Here is a 21,049-nt window from a genome sequence, read left to right as displayed (position 1 = left end):
TGTTTTTGCCCCCACAGGCACCAAAGACTTCTAACAGCTGGTAGAAATGAGAAACAAGAGATAGCACACACAACCATTGTAGATCAAGCTCTAACCCAAACTGTGGTTGGGGAAAAAAATGGAGAAAGAACCACCCAGATTTAAGAAGAGAGCCACAAAAACAGGGCACCAAAAAGTCTCCCAACATTCCCCCTGGGTGACTCAAGTCACATCAACCAGAGGGTCTCTTGATGGAAAACACCCACCCCACCCCCTACCCAAAAATACTGCTGACTGTACCAGAGAAAATATGTGACAAGAGCCATGGAGGGAATACAAAGGGGCAAAGTGTGTGGCTATGAATCAGATGACCTTCTAGGGCTCCTGGTAACTGAACACTGCTGCCAGTATTTCAGTGCTCACTGCCTACCTCTTCATGGGTGGTGGAGCTTGACAGACTTACAAAATTAGAACTTAAAATCCAATTTAGGCCTTCTAGGCTGCACCAGCTCTCAGAATCAGCTCCCAAGAACTGTCAGTAGGGTTCCCCTTTCTAAGGCCTTCATACGTCCTATGAATGTGTGAGTAATTACATGTAATGTTCTCATTACTCACGCAGCCTCATTAACACATCTGGGCAGCCTTTGTTGACTGCCCAGCCCAGACCCTGCTGAGGATTTGAGGGCAAATGATTTCCCCCAGCGCCCCATGGTCCCCTAAGCAGCAAAAGTCAGGGGCAACAATAAAGTTGCCAGAAAAAGCATCGAAGCCTATTTGTTACAGACCCTACAAAAGCAAATGAATTCAGAAGCCTGGAGAGCAAACACAGCCCAGGTCAGCTCTCAGGTACACCGGAGAGGATGGGTTGGGGGCACTAATAAAATGCGGAGCAAGTACTAGCCAGGCCCCAGGGCATCTGGGACCTCAAAGCTTTTTCTTAAGGAGACAGGCAGCTGGGGAGAAGAGGGTAGCTCCACCAACTGGTGTTTAAAAAAATAACAAACACTCACTTGCAACAGATCCACTCCTGCTATGGAGGCTGACAAACTGCCTCAACCTCCCCTCAACTTTCTCAGGTAAAAAAAACCTCACCAAAGGCTCGATTATGGCCTCTTCCCCACCTCCTGGGGCTACTCTGATCATTCCTTTTACCTCCAGTTCATCTAGACTAAAATATGGGGAGGAGATCCAGCCTTTCACTCCCTGGCCAGGGACTGCTGGCCTCAGTTTTCCCTTCTATAAAATGGACTCAACAGTCTCTTCCTCTCCTGAGAGCTCACTAGAGAAACAATAACTGTGGGCGGTTATTTCAGAACTGACTGGGTCTTCTCCTCATGATGCTAGTGTGTTTCCTACAGTCCAAGCTCTGCTGGTACAATTCTTCAAATGGCAGAAAAGTCCTAAGAGGCATGGGCAAGCCCCCTCACAAGAGTGGTAAAGTCTGTGGCCAGACAGACCGGTGGAAGTAGAAAGCAAGCCCAACAGAAACACAGGGCCCAGGGCTGGAGCCCAGCTGCCCACTCAGATGGGCCTGAGACCTGGCCCTTGGGAACGGGATCCACCTCTGCAAAATGTGGGCCCCTCCTCACCCCACACATCCTGAGAAAGAGAACAAGAGAACAACGACAGACAAAAGCCACCTCCAAGAGGTGGCAGGACAGGACGTGCCAGAAGCAAGCAGATCGATCAACCGGGAGTAGGCTCAGCTCTACTTCTGACAATTTTATTCTGAATCAAAAATGAATGAAAAACTCTTACTGAGACTGTCAGAAGGCCATGGGGTTGTTAGAAGTCAAGAAAAATTATATCCTAAAAGGATAAGGAAAAATCTCACTCAAATTGTCTTTTTCAAAAAAGGAGACCAAAGTCATCCGAGTTCCCACCTCCTGGAATGAAAGTGGTCTGAGATGAAGGGGCAAATGTGGAGAAGGCTTTATGGGCAGACAAAAAGGACCCAAAACACCAAGTCTGGGGCCTGGAAAAGGAAGCAAGGTTTGCAGAGGAAAGAAACAAGAGAAACTGATTCAAACAGAAAAAACTGAAGTTCAATGTGTCTCGTTCCATTAAAAGGTAGGCTTAAGGATCTGAAATGGAACAGACCTTTATGATATCTCCTAAGTAAGACAAAATAATTAAAGTTGCTGGATTACAAGATATAAGCTTCTGAACTCCACATAAATGAAGTGTAAAATCACTCATCTTTCTAACCCCCCCCATCCTGAGAACGACACAAACTCTGAAAGTATTACAAATTACCTCAGCAGGGCCACTCTAACTGACCCACATTTTATCTACGCTACCTGGCATGAACTAGATAAGAAGTCTAGTTTAATATTTGGGGATTAAGGCTAAATATAATGGAAGCACTCTTAGAGCTGATAGGGACCATTAAGTTGGTTAGCTAACGTAAAGTCTGTTAAGCAGTAAATCTTTAATATACGTGTACATAGGTTGAGCATATATATACAAGTGAATGTAATGAACACACGAATATGCTTTTAGTTACAGATTTTTTAAAATTATTTATTTGGTCTCAGCTGCAGCACAGGGGCTTCTCCTGTGGTGCCCCAGCTCAGCTGCCTCGAGGCATGTCGGATCTTAGTTCCCTCAACAGGGATCAAACCAGTGTCCTCTGCCTTAGAAGGCGGATTCTTAACCACCGGACCACCAGGGAAGTTCTTGTTACAGATAATTTTGAGAATTCATGGTACTTCATGTCATGCTTTTTTGTTTGTTGGGAAGGGAGTTCAGCCATAAATGAAGCTTGGTTCTTAAAAGGGAACCACTTGCAAAGCAGTATGGGTGCGAAACCTTACAGATTTCATCCAAGTCTTTTAAATGGCAGGCCCACATCTAAGTTAACAATCTCGTTTTTACAGTAATTCACTTTTATCAAGGATTCCCAAACATTCAGCTTCAGGTTTTCATAGAAACCAACTCTCTTGTCACACTCGTTCAAAGGTTTATATAATATTTAACTGAAATTGCAATAATAAGTCTAACTGGAATAACCAGATTTGGGAACAAACAACTGGCACTTGGCAAGCCTTCTATATGGGTGAGAGCCAAAGGGGACAGAGGCACACACTGCCCTGGGCCTGCCCACTGGCAGGGAGCTTCATGCAGGGATGTCACGGCCAGGATGTCCTTCAGCCAGAAGAACTGGGTAGGCTGGGTAGGTGGAAGGTGGTTAGTACAAGAGCTGTTGCTATGATCCTAGGAAAGATTTAGACACAGACCAGTAACAGGAAGATCAGAACCATACAAGCAGAATTCCAAAAAGGAAACTACTCAGACTGAAAAACGTATGGCTGAGTGTTAAAAAGCCAGGTCCTCAGACCAGCATGACCAAGGGCAAACCTTAAAAATAAACCTAAAGAATCTCTTCAGCATCCATTTACAATTAAAAAAAAAAAACTTGCAGTAAACTAGAAAAGTGTGCATCTACCAAGAAGCTCAAAAGTTCACCTTCACCAAAAAAAAAACAAAAACCATAAGGCGAGGGAAAAAAAAAACCCATAAGGCGGAAAAAAAAAAAAAAAAACCACCAATGCCCACCTACAGCTAACAGCATCGTTCCATCCATACTGCCCTGGCAACACGAGCTGCACTCTATAAAAATACTGCCAATATAACACCTCTCAATTTTTACAATTCACTCTGGAGTCTGAGCTGCCTACCTGAGCACTTCTTGTCATTTTTCCAGATCCAGATTACTAACTGATTATGGTTCGCTTTACCAAAGTTGCATATGTTTTGAGTGACATGTTTCATCCTTATTTTTCCATTAGCCCTGTAATTTTTAGTGTTCGATTTTGTAGGACTTAATGTTTTTCACCAACACAGACACCATGCTACTTGAGATACAGCTCTGGTTACACAGATCTGGACTGTTCAGTAGGACAGCTTCATATGTTCAGTTACACGAAGCAATGACTTGTCCAAATTGAGCTGTCCTGTAAGGATCAAAAAACACACTAGGTTTCAAAGACACAAGATGGAAAAAAAAAAGGTAGATTTGTATAGATTTCTATTTTTATTGATTATATGTTAAAATGATCATGTGTTCAATATACTAGGTTAAATAAAACTCTCATTAAACTTAAAAAAAAAAAAAGTTCAGCTTAGCCTTTACCGAGTGTTTCAATGTTAGGCTTAACATGACTTTCCCATATCGTCTCCGAAAAGAAGGGTTCTATTTAAAATCTTAAAGACACTGGTTACATACTCAAAAAAATTTTTCTCTTTCTGAAAGAGGAAATTTTAAATAACCTTTGGAGCAGGATATATATTAAGATTAACACTGAAGTTCTTTCCAAGGCATCTGGAAGTGAGTCAACAGCCCTCAGCCAAGCAACAAGAACTGGTCTGACCTCTTACGACAGGAAACAGCCATGAAACCATCTAAGCACCAAGTAATTCTAGTTGGCCCTTTGGGCCAATGGCTGTGGGGAATACACAAGTCAGATACTTGTCTACAGTAAAGTAATAATAACCCAGGTAATCATAAATTGGATTATTTTTAAAGATGATTTTTTTTTTCCTTTTTAAATCTCAGCAACACACTTCGGACTCTTGACAGCAGTATTCCTTCCATAATCTCTCCAGACCACGATTGTTGCTAAACTGTTTCTGCCCAGAGACTTATGTGAAAAAGAGAATGGTTTTTCTCCACTACTAGAGACAGGCAGAAAGCAAGCCACCTAAACAGCTCAAAAAAGAAAAAAAAAACAGCAATTAAATAAGGTATGCAGGTTTTTTCCCGGAGAGCCATAAAATAAATCAATTGGGTGTAAAACTGGTGGGAGTGGGGGGAACCAACTTATAAATCCTACCACTACATTTTGGTGTAGTTCTACTTTTTCTCTTTACAATTTTATGCAATTATAGTAAACTTTGCTTTTGAATCTTGTAACACAAACTTTTCCCAGAGTTTTCAATCATACTGCACTTTTAAATCAGAAAATTAAATACCTAAAATTTACAACCTAGTGTTACAAATTCTTCTTGAGCTGTCCTAGAAATCAAACTGATAATTTGTTTTCCTGCTAACTGCATGAATCATATCTTCATGTGGCAGAGATTTTTATTTCAAACTCACACCTTCTATAAAGCATCAAATATCAAATAGTTCTTAAGTCTAGGTATCTTATCTGTTACACTCGACAGCAATAACCAACCAGTGGAGTGACGGGAATGGCATAAGATATCCATAGAGCAAAACATGTAACTTTTTATTGTCCAAGTGGATTGGGGCTTTGAAAGGCAAATGTTTTCAGTTATTTAAGGTACTGTAGTGGGACTCGTGCCCAGCAATTAAGACAGGATTACACTACAATTTATGAGTTTTTCAAAGATGTCATTTAATATGAAATATAATAATCATTTTCCCCAAAGCCTGCCATCTACAATCCCACCCCCAAACTCTGTTTTGCTAAAGCAATAAGCTAAATGGCAACGCGGCAGGCAGCTAAGGCTTTTGAGACCAACTGCAGGAAATGCGCTGCCTTCCACCAGCTCAAGTAATGATTTCATCTTACATAGAAACAACATAGTTTTACATCTTCCACGCACATCATCTCACGCACGCGATCTCAGATAAAATGAAAAGGCAAAAGCATGTATTACTTTTTCTATTTTACATATGAGTATATAGATTTCCCGCCCCTCGTGCTCTCGTTCTGAAGAACTGAGCCCAAGACTCCTTAGACTTGCAGTCCAGTGCTCTTCCAAGCACACCTACCGATGACTGGTCTTCCGTCTGCCCCAACCCCTAAACTACTCCGTAGGCCTAGAGCTGGCATAACGAAGTGCCACTCTGGTGTTTCAAGGCTTCCAGAAAAACCAACAGCTGATGCTGTGCAGCATCACCCCGCCACGTCCTGTCGTGACATCCCCAACACGACTTAAAGTGACAAGGTGGCCAAACCCATCACGCGGTTCCCCTGCAAAGCCAAGCTGCCCCATTGAAGTTTCCCTGCTTTGCAAAAGCACTGACGAGAAAGCACGACCACCACCGCTATAACGCCACAGCCGTCAGCAGACCTGGAAACAGAGGAAGCGAAAACATCTTCGCAGACAGGAGGCGTCTCCGCCCTGCTGCCCACCTCCCAAACGGAACCAGAGCAGGGTCGGGGGCGCTCGCAAGTGGACCAGAGGCTCCCAGCGCTCACCTGGAGGGCAGTGCGGCGCTTCGGGGCGGAAGGCCGAGGCCGATCGCATCCTCCTCCTCCCCAAGCGCGACAGCCCCCGCCTCCGCACCGCTCCCTCCGCCCCCGCAGCCCCGCCGCGCTGGAACCTCCCGCCCGACTTTTGACGTCACGGAGGAGGAGAAGGTTCCACCCCGGCCCGTCCCTTTGTGACGTCACAATGACAACAGAACCCGGCCGGAGCGTCCGGGAACCCGGAGGCTGGGGGCGGAGGGAGGGGGAGGAGGCCGACGCGAGGCAGGGGAGGAACCGGGGGGCGGGGAGGGGGCGCGCTGACGTCTAGCCTGCTTAACCTGTTGCGCCCGGGCCCGCACTGGAGCCGGCGGGCCAGGCCGCAGGGAGCCGGCTGCGCCGCCGCCGCCATGCTCTGCCGTGCGCGCGCTGGGGGGCGCCCGCCGCAGCCGCGCGCTGCCCACCCCCTCCCCGCCACGCCCCCGCCCCGCACCGCCCCCTCCCCAGGCGGACCGGCCGCACCGCCCCCGCGCCCCACCCACCCACCCGCTCGCCCGCCCGCCCCGAGCCCGCAGCCCGCCCCCTACAGGCCGCGCGCGGCCTCCCAGACCCGGCCCAGCCCGCCGCGACCCCCGCGCGCCGCCCTCCCCCCCGCGCCGCACCGGCTCGAGCACGTCGGGAACACGGGCTCCGCTCCCGAACGTTAACTCGTGCTCTGCCTCCTGCGGCCGCAGCCAGACACCGGCAGGCGGCCGGACGCCCGGAGTCGACACAATCCGCTGACCACCGGGAACAAAAAATCCCACCCCGCGCCGCTTCCCAACTTAGCGAGGGCTGGGGTGGGGGCGGGGGTGGCTCTGGTCCAAGTTCTACCCCCTTTTTGCTTTGTGGCTGCACCCGGATCGGACGTGCCCCGGGAAGGCGTCCACGCTCGCAGGCAAGCTTGTCTCCCTGCAGTTTCTACAGCCCGAGTTTAAACTAGTCCTTTGCATTCTCCTCAGCCCTCTGCAATGCGGATGTATTTTAATTCTTAAATTCTTTAGGGAGCAGCGTTTTAAGTTGGGCTTGATTATTTAACCTTGCATTTCTTTCATAGTTGAAGTTTACGTGTCTAGGTTGGATCAGCCCTCAAGGAGAGGTATTCAGCTTTTCCATTAAATCCATTTTTTACAAAACCAGTGCCCCGAAGGTCATCTCCCATTACACACATCACACTGCTCAAAAAGGGAAAATATTAACACCAATTTGTCCACCCGAGTTAAATCAAACTTTCTTATAACATTGCATTATTCCTAATGTGTGTTCATTCGGCCTTTTCTTTTTTTAATGGGTTCTTTGATTTAAAGCATGCAGCTAATCACCGATCACTCGAGTGCATATTTGGTTAATCCTCGGTCCCCCCTCTCCCTCCCCCCAAACTTAAAAAAAAAAAAGCCACCACACACAAAACAAAAACACTCCCCATGCCAATCAAAACGTAGCTGTACTATGCACAAAACAAATTTAACTATTCCAAACCATTTAAATCTCGGAATAATCACCAAATTTCAGAAGCCCAGTTAACTGGGAGAAATTAATTGTAGTCACTTACATTTACATTCACATGCCTACTTAAAAACGTTAACTATATTCTATGTCTTTTTCCCCTAAAACTGGAAACCATGAATTTTTAAACAAAACCAGTCCCATTATTAAAGTCAATCCCAACAAATGCATTCCCTGTAACATGATTCCCAACTGGTTTATGTCGCGAACCAAATAAGCCAAAACGACCACATACATTAAATTTGATGTGCCAGTGCAAGGAACAAGATCGCCATAATCGGACCCTCGATTGCAACTTAAAGGGCTCCCAACACACACGCGTTACACGATTTCCCAAATAACATTAATAATAATAACACAGACTCATTTGCATGCAAAGTGCAATATGGGGACAAATCCGCCCGAGAATGCAGTTTAGTTATATTACCGCAGCCCCCACCTCCCCGACTAGGCTCCACCAAAATCCCCTGCCTTTCATCTAAAACTAGATTATGGTTGTGTCATTCGAGGTCAATTTATTCACTGGAGGTATCGCTACACCAATCTGTTTTTTCATCCAAACTAGGCAGACACGACTTTGCCTGAAAAGCCTTCTTTGAGAAAAGAAAGAAACAGCCTTATCGGACGCTGTGTTTCAAACCCTTCAGCTGCAGAATTATCTATAAACTTGACATTCACAGCCATTGCTTAAAACTACAAGTCAAAGGATGTGTTGTTAGGAGCACTTACGTATTTCTTCTGGATGATATTCCTCTTGGGTCTTTCCTTGCTCATTCTGAGATCCAAATGCTGATTGCAAAAGGGGACAATTGCTTCATGAATTTAAAGCCGTCAGAAATTTGCAAAAAAATATCCTGGTGGTTTTTATTGTTGTTGGTGGTGGCTGATCTTGTAATCCGACTTTTCTTCCTCTTTCCCCAAAGCCCGATTCGCCTTGAAATAAATCCGAAATTGGGAAGGGAAAAAAAAAAAAAAAAAAAGCCAAAGACGAAGCAAACAAAAAAAAATTCACTTTAGTAAAACACTCATAATGGAAAATTTCCCCCGAAACACACACACACAAAAAAAACCGACGCCCTTCACTCCCCCCCCTTTTTCCTCCAAAAACTACATCAGCGAAACGTGAAGGTCCTTAGTGTCTGAGCTGTAGTTACATCTTGGAAAAGAAAAGGGAAAGATAAATAAAAAATGTTGGAAGTCACGTTTGTGCTGCTGCAGCAGTGCGAGCAGAAGAGTCAACTCCAGCGGCGGCGGCGGCGGCGGCAGCACCACAGCGAGGGCTCGCCGAGTCTCTTTTTTCCAAGCCCCCTAACCAATGAGATAGAGGCTATCCAGCCCAACTTTAAATGGACTCTGCTTTTATACAAGTTAGGGCTCCTCGGGTAATTCCCCGCCGGACGCCAGCCGAAAACTCCCACAGCTGGGCCACCAGGAGCCCGCCTACTCCGGTGCCGACCGCCCCTGGCCCAGCCCAGAGGACCCTCACGGCCCCGTCGACGAGACACCCGAGAGGCCTCGACAAACCCTTCCCGGGCTACCCCGCAGGCATCGCTCCCACGCCGAGCCTAAGACTGGAATTGAGAGAGGCTCCCTAGCTCAATGCATGGCACGCTCGGTCGCTCCACCTCACCCCCTTTCCCCAGCTTGCCGCTCACCCCTCGGCCGCCACAACGCTAGCCCCCGCCACGCCTCGTGTCTACCTGCAGCCGGGCTGCTGGGTGCCAGTGCCCCAGGACGCCTGGCCCCGGGGAGAGCCGCCTATTCCCGGGGCACCTTAGAATGGTCCCCTTGATCTTCTGGAAGTTGTAGTCCCCCGACTACAAAATGGCTATGGCCATGGGCTCTGGGAACTACAATTCCCAGCCTGCCCCGCAAGCCTGTCACTCAACTCCCCTCTCCTCCTCCCCGCCCCCGCCCCCCTCGCCGGCTCTGCCAACAAACGCTTGGACGTGTCCCGCGTGTGACACTGAGCGAGGCTGGCTCGGGATTGGCCCGCAGAGCGTGTGGTCCGCGAGCGAGGAACTCCCCACGCCGGCCCGCCCCCGCCCCCCGGCCGCGGTCCCCCTCCCCCCGCGGCGGCCGGCCCCCTCCCCGCGCGCCCCGCCCCCACCCGAGGCGCGAACCGCCTGTGGAATCGAGGAATCGCGCGCGCGCCGCGCCGAGCGGCGGGGGAGGGACGCGCCGCGTCCCGGGGGAAGGCCTCGGAGCGTGGCGGCGCGGGGGGCGGTGTCGGCTAGGGGTTGGAGCCCGTCCTGAGGAAAACTGGGCCACGCACCAAGAGGAATCCTCGGTGCGAACTAGTTGATCGGCGGCGCCTGCTGCCTCGGCTGCATAGCCGGTGTCACCTCAGGACACCGCCTCGCGTCTCCACACGGAGCGTGCTGCGGTCGGGCTCGGGGGAGCCCGAGGTCACCTCGCGGAAAGGCCACCTCCCGGCGCGGCACGCGGCCTGGCGGGCGAGGACGGCGTCGGGGGTGGGGGGACCCCAAAAGGGAAGCCCCGGCCGCCGCCTCCCACAAAAAAAAAAAAAAAAAAATCACCGTCTTTTAAGAGATCGCGCTGGATCTTGGCTGGTCCCGACGTCTCTTGCGTCTGGAGTGCCTGTTAGCGAGGCTACAACGTTGAGGGGAAACGAGTGGAATATGGAGTCCGAGCCACACAGACCCGCACACCGCGAGGAAGCGTCTGGAACGCCGAGTGCCGGGAATACCACCCGCGGTAGCCACGCGAGAACCCGCGTTCTACCTGCCTCTGCCCCCTGTTGTGCTCATTTAATCGTTGATCTAAATGAAGGAGGCGGTCCCGGTGTATCTCTTCGGCCTTAGCCTTATTAGCTACTTCAAGTCTCTCTTAGCCAGTCTGCATTGTTAATTTCCGTATTCGCACCGTAAATGTAGAGCAGTGATGCTTTAAAGAATCTCCTCTCGGGCCGTTCTTTTAAGAAACGAGAAGTGGAATTAAGTACGCCTTCATATTCATTCCTATACATTCAATTCTCCTTCCCATCCCCTAGATTCTCCTTATGTCGGAAGTATCATAATCGTTAGGTTTTATCTACAGCAGTGTTTGAAGTGTTTGAGGAGTGTCTAGAAAGGTCTCAGAAACTGGAGGTGAGAGACCTGTCATACCACCCAGGGCCCTTTCCTAAAAGGCACGGGATGGCCTCTCTGAAGCTGGTCGATCTCCTCATCAACAAATTAGTGATCATCACATCTTATGGAGTAGATTATGTAATAATGTTAGCCCAGGTAAGAAACAGACACGTTACTAAAAGATTTCCGTAAATAAAATAAAGTTTTGTCTTTGCTGCGCAGCATGGTATGCTGGATCTTAGTTCCCTGATCAGGGATGGAACCCGTGGCCCTGAAGTGGAATCAGAGTCCTAATGGTTGGGCCGCAGGGGAATTCTCAATAAAGTGCTATTTTAAAATGCTTTTTAATTATGACTTTACCTTTTTTAAAAGATCTGCTTTCAAAATTGAAATAATGCGTCATACGTTGATTTCAGTCATAAAAATAAATGACCTTCTGTGCCTTCATATGGCACATATCCTGAAGGACCCAATAGAACAGATTCCATTTTTCCATACTGGCCACCCAAGTGACTTTATACAAGTGACTTTTTACAATGAGGTGGTTTCAAGAGACTTTCTGATTATTATGACCTGTATACTGGCAGCCTCCACTTCTCCACACTCAGGGTTTTAGCCAGCTCTCAGGAGGTTTAATGTCAGAGTTGCCCTTCCCCAGGCAAAATTCTTAAGAACAAAGGTGGGTTTCTTCTAGGTTCTCTCAGCTAGCCTCTGAGGCTAGGCTTCTCCGTCCCCAGGCGGAGAACTCCCCTGCTGAGCTACCAACTCCAGGTCACCGCATAAAAACTATTCTAGTTGAGGCTGGAGGGCAGGCGAAAGGAAGGAATTTGCTCATTTCCAAAAGATTTGGATAACATTCATGTTGTTTTCCCTGAAAGGGAAAATAGACTTGTCTTTTTAGGGGTTGAAAGCCTTTCCTGTTGTGGAAGTAACTATCTCCTGATGAACTTTACCTTTCCTGTCTTTTTACTCCTCTTTTTCGTTCTCTATCAGTGAATTATCACTCTTTCTCCTGAGGATTTTAACCTCTTCCAGCACTTATCTTGACCTCTTCAAGTCGTGGTGTGAGGGATGGGAAGGTGGGGGAAGACCTCACTAGGTACAGTGTTGCTACAGGACCTACATGCCAGCACTGATCTCATCGGAAGACAGAGAGCACTCAAAAGTCCTTTGTTAAGAAGCACACGGCTCAGTAGAAAAGGCACACTCACTACTGATTATGATACCTCTGAAAAGTACTGTATTTGCACTATGAAAAGGTTGTAAAGGGAATACATTACTGAGGTGACCAGGAATGAAGGAAGTTTGAAGGATGTGTAGGAGTTCAGCAGTTTGAAGTATGCTAAGCAACTTTACTTAAAAAAAAAAAATCCTTGAGACCTAAAAAAAAAAAAAAAACACACTCATGGATGGGTCTCAGTTTTCTTTAGAAGTAACCAAAGAGAAAACTGAGAGGTGAACAGGAGCCCAAACGAGAAAGGATCTGCATGCCACTTTGGACTTTGCCTGTAAGCTAAAAAGAAGCTCAGAAGAATTTTCACTAGAGGGATAAAGCAGCTTTGCGTATTTGAAAAGTGATTCTGATTGTGAGAGATGAAGTTGAGGATTGAAGAAAAGAGAGGCAGGAAGAGCTAGAAACCAGTTGCAATGTACTTGCATAAATAAGGTAAGAAATGGTTATGATCTGAATAGAGCAGCAGAGGAAAGAGCAGAGAACAGGTTGAGAAATATTTAGAATGTCAAAAGTCAACAGGACTTGGGAACTGGTTAGCTGGAGGGAATGGTGACTAATGGGGCAGAGTCTAAATATCATTCCTTTAATCTTACCTTTTATACTCAATTAGGTCAATTATCCATCATAGGAACATGATGGATGTGAAAGAGGAAGAGGTAACAAATCAGACAGGAATAAAAGCAGGCCCTTACTACTCTGGGTACACATCTGTATAAGCGACCAGGCTGAATCAAGCAGTCTAGTCCTCCACTTGATTTCCTATAAGAAATGACAAGGAAAGAAGTAAAAAGTTAATAAAGACCAAGGACAGAAGAATAATGCACAGTCCTACATTATATGCATATTGAAACTTCCCTCTTAAAGCAAGGAATGACACAAGTTATCCTAGGTGCTTTCAAACATGAATCAACTCCAAGGTTCTCCTAAGAAACAACTCAGGGTTCATCTTCTGCAGAAATCCTGCCTTAACAGCCCATCTTCCCCTACTGCCCTTTGTATAAGATACTTACATGCTTACATTCTCCAATTTTGTCTTATGTTCCCATCTCCTCTCCAAATAAAGAAATAAGCTTTTTAAAATCAGAGACCATGTTGTCTACTTCTCATATTCTCTCTGAGGCTCCAGAAACTTCTCAGAACTTGGAAGGGTCCAGTAATGCTTACTGATGAATATTTCACCCAAACTATAATGCCTGACTATTTAAAATTTGGCAGCCACTTAGTCTGTTGACTTATCATCTCCAATTTGGTTTTGGAGCACCACTGTTTTTCCTTTCAGTATCCAAATTCAACACAGTGCTGTATACTCCTTAAGGCCCCAGCTCCACTCTTACCTCCAGTTGACCCTGGCTCCTGGGCTTCCTCACTCCTGAATTCTCATTGCCCCTGTCACTTCAGCCACATTTTTAAAAAATAAAAATTACAGGAACTTTGCTGGTGGTCCAGTGGGTAAGACTCTGAACTCTCAATGCAGGGGGCCTGGGTTCAATCCCTGGCCAGGGAACTAGATCCACATGCATGCCACAACTACAGAGTCCACAGGCCGCACAGAAGAGCCTGAGTGCCACAACTAAGACCCAGCGCAGCCAAAATAAATTATTTTTAAAACAATAATAATTATATGTATTTATGGGATGAGACGATGTTTGGATACGCATATCCATTTTGAAATGGCTGTTACAGTCAAGCTAATTAACATATCCCTCATCTTGAATGGTTACCTTCAGCCCCATTTTTGAGCTTTTAAATTTTGCTCCACCTCGTCTTGTTTTCTGATTATATCATTTGTATGTCTCACCTCATTAGATTGCAAGTTTCATGAGGCCATGTTTTGTCTCATACTGAGGCAGCCATTGGGCAATAAGGTCCATCACTGGGTGGGAATCAGATATTCCTAACATTAATCCTGAGTGACCTTAAGCCATTCATTTGACCCCTGTGGGCCTTCACTTCATCATACATAAAATGAAAGGGTTAAATTCAATTATCACCAAAGAAATTTCTGGATCCAACATGCTCTAATCCTACCTTGACCTTTGGACTATGCTTCCTTGTTCCCCTCTCAGTGCTGGCCCCCCAAGTAGACTTAAATACATAATTGCTAGGTAAGGATTACTAGGGCAAATATCTTTATATACTTATACGTAATTAATTGCCTAATATAACCCTATCTTTCTCTGTGATATCTGATGATACCTCATTTATATAGCTTGTTATGGTGCTTAAAGCACAGTCAATAATAATATAGTTTAACCCCTAAAACAACCCAGATTAACATGGGTCTTATCATCTTCACTCTTCCAATGTGAAAATGAAATATTAAGAGGTTCTGATTTGCTCAAAGTCATATAACGAGTAGGGTGGTACAGCCAGGAGTCAAACCCAGGCCTCCTGCCTCCATATCCTGTGTGCAGGCCACCTCCCTTGTTTTCAAAAATGTGATTCAAGACACATTATTCCATGAAATGTTACCAGGTACTGAAAGAAAAGGATTCTTTGAGGAAATAGATTTTGAATTTCTAACTTACCCAAAGGTACTTTATTGTAGAGTTTAAAATCCCTAAGAGGCATATAGTTTTCCAAACTACCTTGGCCACAGAAACCTTTTTTTTTTTTTTTAAGGAGCTGGTATCCATGAAACAGTCTCAGAGACATGCTTCACCCAATATGATGAATTTATGCTTCAGAAATGATTGCTGACAATAATTCTTATCTAAGTGACTGAATACTTTATGTGAAGTTTCTAATTTTATATAGGTCTATCTTGGTTTGTAGGGAGAAGAGAGTTAGGAGGAGGGATATACAAAATAATCTTTGACTGACATCAGGTTTATAAATAACTATAAGCCAGTGTACTTAGAACGTGGGGGCTTCTATTGAGAGAAGGTAGAACAGCTATTTCAAGCTGAGATTTGCGAGAGTATTTTAAAACACACTGGGAGGTAAACTGAGAAGTAAACAGCCTTCTTAAGAGTGAGTGATGTCAAGGAGACATTAGTCCTTTTTGTTATTCGCTGCTTCCTGTCCCTGAATTTACAGTCTTACTTGTTAAGCTTCAGTTAAATGCCAGAGCACAAACCAGGCACAATAAAATGATATTTTATCCTGGTTGACAGTGGACCTCGTTTAGACAAATCACTGAAAGTCCTTGGTTCTTTGGATTTTCTAAAAAATTCTGGACTATCATTACTATTCTGCTTAGATTATGTCTTGTGTTATTGAAAGAGAGCTGGCCCCGATTCAGAAACTCTCTGGTAAGGCAGCCAAGACGGGAAACCTGCAGTTCCTAAAATTAGAAGTTACTGTTTATAATAATACTGCACTCTGTATTTGGAGAGAAGGAATCATATTGGTGATCAAGGAAACCACAGGGGATCATGATGAGGAAACTGAGGCAGAGAGAATTACGAGTAGACAGGGAAAGACGGAAGGAATCTCATTAACCAAGATACCTTCTGTTGCAATTAAATGAAGCCCAGATGAAAAGGCTAAGGGAAAAAAGGGGGCGGAGGGGTTTGCTTCATCGGACTGAGGAGTCCTGATTCCTAGTTTCGGGGCTACTAATGTTCTCTCATCTCCCCTGCCTCTTTCCTGCTCCTTCTGTCTCTATTCATCTCAGCAGTTCTTTCTTCTGTCAGCAGCCAGTGAAGATGGCTCCAAAGAAAACTTGTTTCTCACCATGGACATGGGGGTGGAGCACGATGTGTTATCAGGAGGAGTGGGAGAAAAACGTTCTGGGCAGCAGAAAAGCGGTAGCAATCACAGCCTACCAAAGGAATCATCAGTTCTTCGCTTTGTCAGGGCTGCAGAAGGGAGGGAGGGAGAAGAAAAAAGTATCAGTTCACCATCAGAAACCTAGAGGTGCGTTTGATTAGAGACCAGTCCAGCTCAGCCCCTGGGCTACATCCTCTCCTTCACCCCAACTTCCACAGTTTGAGGTTTTCACGGACACATAGCCGAGATGCTGGTGAATATCCATATCTGATGCTCTGCCCATGGCTCCATGTGCTGCTAAACAAAAACAGATCCTATCTCCTGCAAAATTGTAACATCTGCAGAGATTATGTTCTTTTCTGAAATCTTAATGTTTCCAAAATCCCATATTCATCCGTATCTTTACAGAAACCCAGGACCATTTTTCTTTCCGATCGTACACACATACACACATAGAGTAAAACAGAAGAGAATCGAACATCAGCAGTTAAACTGCGACTAGAGAGTAGTAGGTGATTAATTTCCAGATGTTTGTCTCCAGTTGTCAAGCATTCATGAAAAAAAAAAAAAAAAAGAATTTGTTGAACAAAGGATATAAAATTGAATAAAACGAACCCTGTCCTCAAATCACACATCCTAAGCACTAAGAGTCTTCTCTCGTGAAAGGAATGTCAGGAAAGACATTTGAAGGAAGCAAGGAGCCTCTGGACTCTACTCAACTGAGGGCTGGCCATGAGCTGCTCAGGTCCTGAGCCCCCAGCAAACTACAGAAGAGGCCCCATTCTTTAACTCCACTCCATTCTCAAGAATCCAGAAGGTCGGCCTCCCCTCCCTTTATTTCCCCCTTTCCTTTTCGCTTTCACTTGTTCATTGATCGATTCATTCATTCGTTCATTCTTTCATCCAAAGAGTACCCAGTGCTGCTTAGAATGCTCCTCTGACTCTGCACTGTCCCCTCTGATTCCTTGCAGTCCTCCTGAGGGAGCCAAGTGAAGCCCAAGAGTCCTCAGACGTGAAAACACCTGGGGTGCGAAAAAGGGCAGTGGCACGGAACCCAGGTGAAGCCCAGGAAACCCAGGACAAGGCCAAGGGACCCTCGTTGTCAGAATCTGGCTTTTATTCCTACAAAATGAGAGTTCCTTTTTGTGTCCATGTGTCCATGTGCGTGAGATAAGGGCGGTGAGGAGCTTTCAAACAGTGTGCAGTATCTTGGGGGGTTTTAGGCATTTATAATTGTAGACAAAGACAAAGAGGAAAAACCACAGCATTGAGGTGATTAATATAGTAGAACTGACAGGTGAGATTATACTAGGAATCTGAAGGCTTGGGGCTCAGTCTCAGTTCTTTTGTGACCTTGGACAAGTCACTTTGCTAGGCCTTACTTTCTTGTGAAGAAGGAGACCAACCGTGGCTTAAATGCCCTCCCAAATCTACTATTCTATGATTCTATACAAATCAATACTAATCTGGGTAATTTATAATCAGACTAATTTTACACATGGTTAATGTTGAAAATTTTAAGTACAGCAGTAAATTCTTACATAGATGCACACTGCAAAAATTGTGAGCAATAGGTCATGCTGTGTTCCTGATATATAAACAGCCATGCTTATCAAAAACCTATGAAAAGATAGACAGACAGGTAGGTAGATAGTCACAGATCATGCTGAAGGCACTCTGTTTGGGTCAGTATGTTTGAAGAGGAGATTAGGGTCCCAACTGATAGGAGAATCCTTATCACCCAAGTAACTTGGAACCCAGAAGAGGTCCCAAGAAATTCTCTCAACCTAGAGGGCAGGAAAAACCAGGAGGAAAGAGCCTAGATTTTCTGAAATTACTACAGCACAGATCCTTGGAAATTTCTCAGCCATGTTTATTTATTTAATTTTTGGCTGTGCGGGGTCTTTATTGCCATGTGGGCTTTTCTTTAGTCGTGGTGAGCAGGGACTACCCTCTAGGTGGGGTGTGTGGGCTTTTCACTGTTGTGGCTTCTCTTGTGGAGGAACACAGGCTGTAAGGGGGGAGGACTTGGGTAGTTGTGGCTCCCGGGCTCTAGAGCACTGGCTCAATAGTTGTGGCACACAGGCTTAGTTGCTCTGAGGCATGTGAAATCTTCCCGAATCAGGGATCAAACCTGTGTCTCCTGCATTGGCAGGCGGATTCTTTACTGCTGAGCCACCAAGGAAGCCCTCAGCCATGTTAGTATGCCTGCAGCTGTCCCAGGCTTCTCCAGGCCTCAGGCATGATCAGAATCTCCTTCCTTACACTCTCCATTCACCCCCTTACAAGGTACCTAGCCCTTACCTAGCCAAGTACCTCCATATGGTACATAAATGCTTCTGAAATAAATGAATGGAATTTGACACTGTGCCAACGATCGCTTTGTTCACAAATAATTCTCTGCATCTGGAGTGCTCTTTCAAAGAGGTCAGCTCCCACCAAGGAGTTGCAATTATTGAGGAAGTGAAACTGATTGACGAGAGCCACTTAAGAGATCTCCATTTTACTTCGCAGCCAGCGCTTCTCTTGTGAAATGGCCAAAGAGGAGAGGACAAAATGAAACATTTCATGTTCCTTCAGTAACATAACACGCCCAGACATTTTCATAAAGCGAGTCTAAAACTCAAGATCGGTGTGGATATATTCATCTGACAAATGATACTTGTCTGCTGTTGTTATGGACTGAATTGTGTCCTCGACAAAAATTACAATGTTGAAGTTCTAATCATCAGTATTTCAGAACGTGACTGTATTTGGAGATAGAACCTTGGAGAGGTAATTAAGTTAAAACGAGGTCATTACAGTGGTCCCCAATCCAGCAAAACGGGTGTCCTTATCAGTAGAGGAAATTAGGACCCAGATACAAAGAGGGAAGACCATGTGAACGCAAAGGGAGAAGACCAGTCATCTACATGCCAAGGAGAGAGCTTCAGAAGAAGATATGCTGGGACCTCCCTAGTGGTCCAGTGGTTACAACTGTCTTCTCCTAATGCAGGGGGCCCAGGTTCAATCCCTGGTTAGGGAACTAGATTCCACTTGTCACAACTAAGAGTTCACATGTCACAACTGGAAAAGATTCCCTGCAGTGAAGACCTGGTGCAGCCAAAAACATAAACATAGTAAGTGAATACTTAAAAGAAGATAATGAGAATATGTGGGCAGATGCCTTGGTCTTAGACTTTTCGTTTCCAGCGACGTTGTTGTTGTTTAGATGTTCAGTTATATCACACTCTTTGACCCCCATGGACTGCAGCATGCCAGGCTTCCCTGTCCTTCTCTATCTCCCAGAGTTTGCTCAGACTCATGTCCATTGAATTGATAATGCCATCCAACCATCTCATCCTCTGTCGCCCCCTTCTCCAGAGACATGGTAAGCCAGCCAATCTTTGGTACTTTGTTACAGCAGCCCCAGCAAATTAATATAGTTACCTTGTAAATTTTACCTTTCAAATGAAAATGACCAGTGCCCAAAAGGGCCTGAGGTTGAGTTGTTTTTCTTGCAATGGCAATAGGCCGTAAGGCTCTCTGGTGGCATCCACTTCCCCTGTGACATGAGTTTACAAGATGAGTACGTGAAATTAGGATACTCTATAGATGGCACTCCTAGCTCCTGATCTCTTAGCCACAGCCCACTGGATCCAAAGATTTACAGCTTCCTGGGGTACATGAGTGTGGGGCTTGGGGCAGGGTAGGGAGAAGGGATGAGGCGTCTCAGTTTTCCAGGACTGTTGCCCAAGGATGGGTCCAATATCCACAGCTGTGACGAGGGCCTCCCTTCTAAGAAAACTGCCTGTCCCCTCCAGCTTTCATGCTAGGCTCCTGCTTTTCCCCAGGATCTAGAACTTGCAACTGGCTCAGAGTTTTTTCTCCTAAAGAATGGGGAAAGACGAGTTTCAAAAACACACTGACTTTTTCTGCCTAAAAAATTTTCTTCTCTTCCCTCAATTTTTAAATAAAGACGCAGCCAAAGAATTTGACTCTGCTGGTTTCGTAGATGGGTTTATATTGTAGTAGGATTATATAAGCTCAACTTCAATTTTTATAACAGTCATCAATAATTTTGAGGGATTTCCCTGGTGGCCCAGTGGTTAGGACTCTGTACTTCCACCATAAGGGCACAGGTTCAGTCCCTGGTTGGAGAACTAAGATCTTGCATGCTGAGTGGAACAGCTAAAAAAATCAAATTAAAAAAAATTTTTTAATATATAGTTTAGAAAAAAATAATTATTTTGAAAGCCCAAGATAACGCTTTACAAAGGTAACTAGCTTGTTATTTATCCAGGGCCCAAATCATTATTTAGGTGAAGAAAGGCACTTACAATATCTCCCTTCTTAAATCTAAGGTCAAGGTTGACCACAGACCATTTGCTGCCCTTTTTAGGTAGTGAATTGACCCACATACTTTACTACCATTAGAATATCATTTTTTAGAAAATATTTATTTATTTGGCTGAGCTAGGTCTTAGTTACGGAATATGAACTCTCAGTTGTAGGATGTAGGATCTATTTCCCTGACCCGGGATCAAACCTGCGCCCCCTACACTGGGAGTGAAGAGTTTAGTCACTGGACTGCTAGGGAAGTTCCTGGAATATCATTCTTGAAAAGAAAAGAAAATTTCTCCCATTGGGATAAGGCACTCTAAGATCTAGCTATTGTTTTTAAATGAAAGTTCTACGAGAGAATTATTACACTATTTTGTCAGTCATTAATATGTTATCATGAATTAAGTATCAGAGATTAGCAAACCAGACTTCCAGCAAGGTCTAAGGAAACAAAATAAGGAAATGTTGATATGTATGATACTTTCAATAAAGTATCTTTTATAACACATCATTCTTATCAACAAAATGGATCAAATCGTCATATGCCCTATTATGGATTTTGAGAGGGGAAAGCATTAGAAATACAAAAGCCAACTGAAAGGAAAAACCATATAGAAACACGGGTATCATTGTAGATCTCCTGTAGTATGTGACACAGAAAGAAGAGTCCTTTGTGTTAGGAAGAAAAGTCATTTATTATGGATTCTTTTTTTTAAATATATTCCCCATAGCTCAAACGGTAAAGAATCTGCCTGCAATGCAGGAGACCAGGGTTCAATCCCTGAGTCAGGAAGATCCTTTGGAGAAGGGAATGGCAATCCACTCCAGTATTCTTCCTGGAAAATCGCATGGACAGAAGAGCCTGGCAGGCTACAGTCTGTGGGTTTGCAAAGAGTCAGACACGATTGAGCAACTAGCACACACAACACGTTTACTTATTTATCTTTTGGCAGCTCTGGGTATTCATTGCTTTTGCTTGGGCTTCCTCTAGTTGCAGTGAG

At 45.2% G+C, this 21,049-nt stretch overlaps 1 protein-coding gene across 4 annotated transcripts in view; it reads right to left on the bottom strand.

The window, feature by feature from the left end:
• JARID2 (jumonji and AT-rich interaction domain containing 2) overlaps positions 1 to 10,385 on the bottom strand; it is a 232,890-nt gene extending 222,505 nt beyond the window's left edge. The window contains exons 1-2 of one of the 4 annotated variants that reach the window (XM_055570664.1): positions 10,226 to 10,385; positions 8,415 to 8,618 (exon numbers count right to left, since the gene is read on the bottom strand). In XM_055570664.1, the coding sequence (XP_055426639.1) occupies positions 8,415 to 8,459 (45 nt within the window). In that variant the 5' untranslated portion in view covers positions 8,460 to 8,618; positions 10,226 to 10,385. Of the gene's footprint in view, positions 1 to 8,414; positions 8,619 to 8,887; positions 9,055 to 9,340; positions 9,536 to 10,225 lie in introns of those variants that run through there. The other 3 variants (XM_055570665.1, XM_055570668.1, XM_055570667.1) reach the window with 3 other exon arrangements.
• Positions 10,386 to 21,049: the final 10,664 nt, after the last annotated feature.

The sequence above is a fragment of the Bubalus kerabau genome, chromosome 3 (genome assembly GCF_029407905.1).
Source record: "Bubalus kerabau isolate K-KA32 ecotype Philippines breed swamp buffalo chromosome 3, PCC_UOA_SB_1v2, whole genome shotgun sequence".
NCBI classification, from domain to species: Eukaryota; Metazoa; Chordata; class Mammalia; order Artiodactyla; family Bovidae; genus Bubalus; species Bubalus kerabau.
This window is presented reverse-complemented; position numbering and strand designations above follow the sequence as displayed.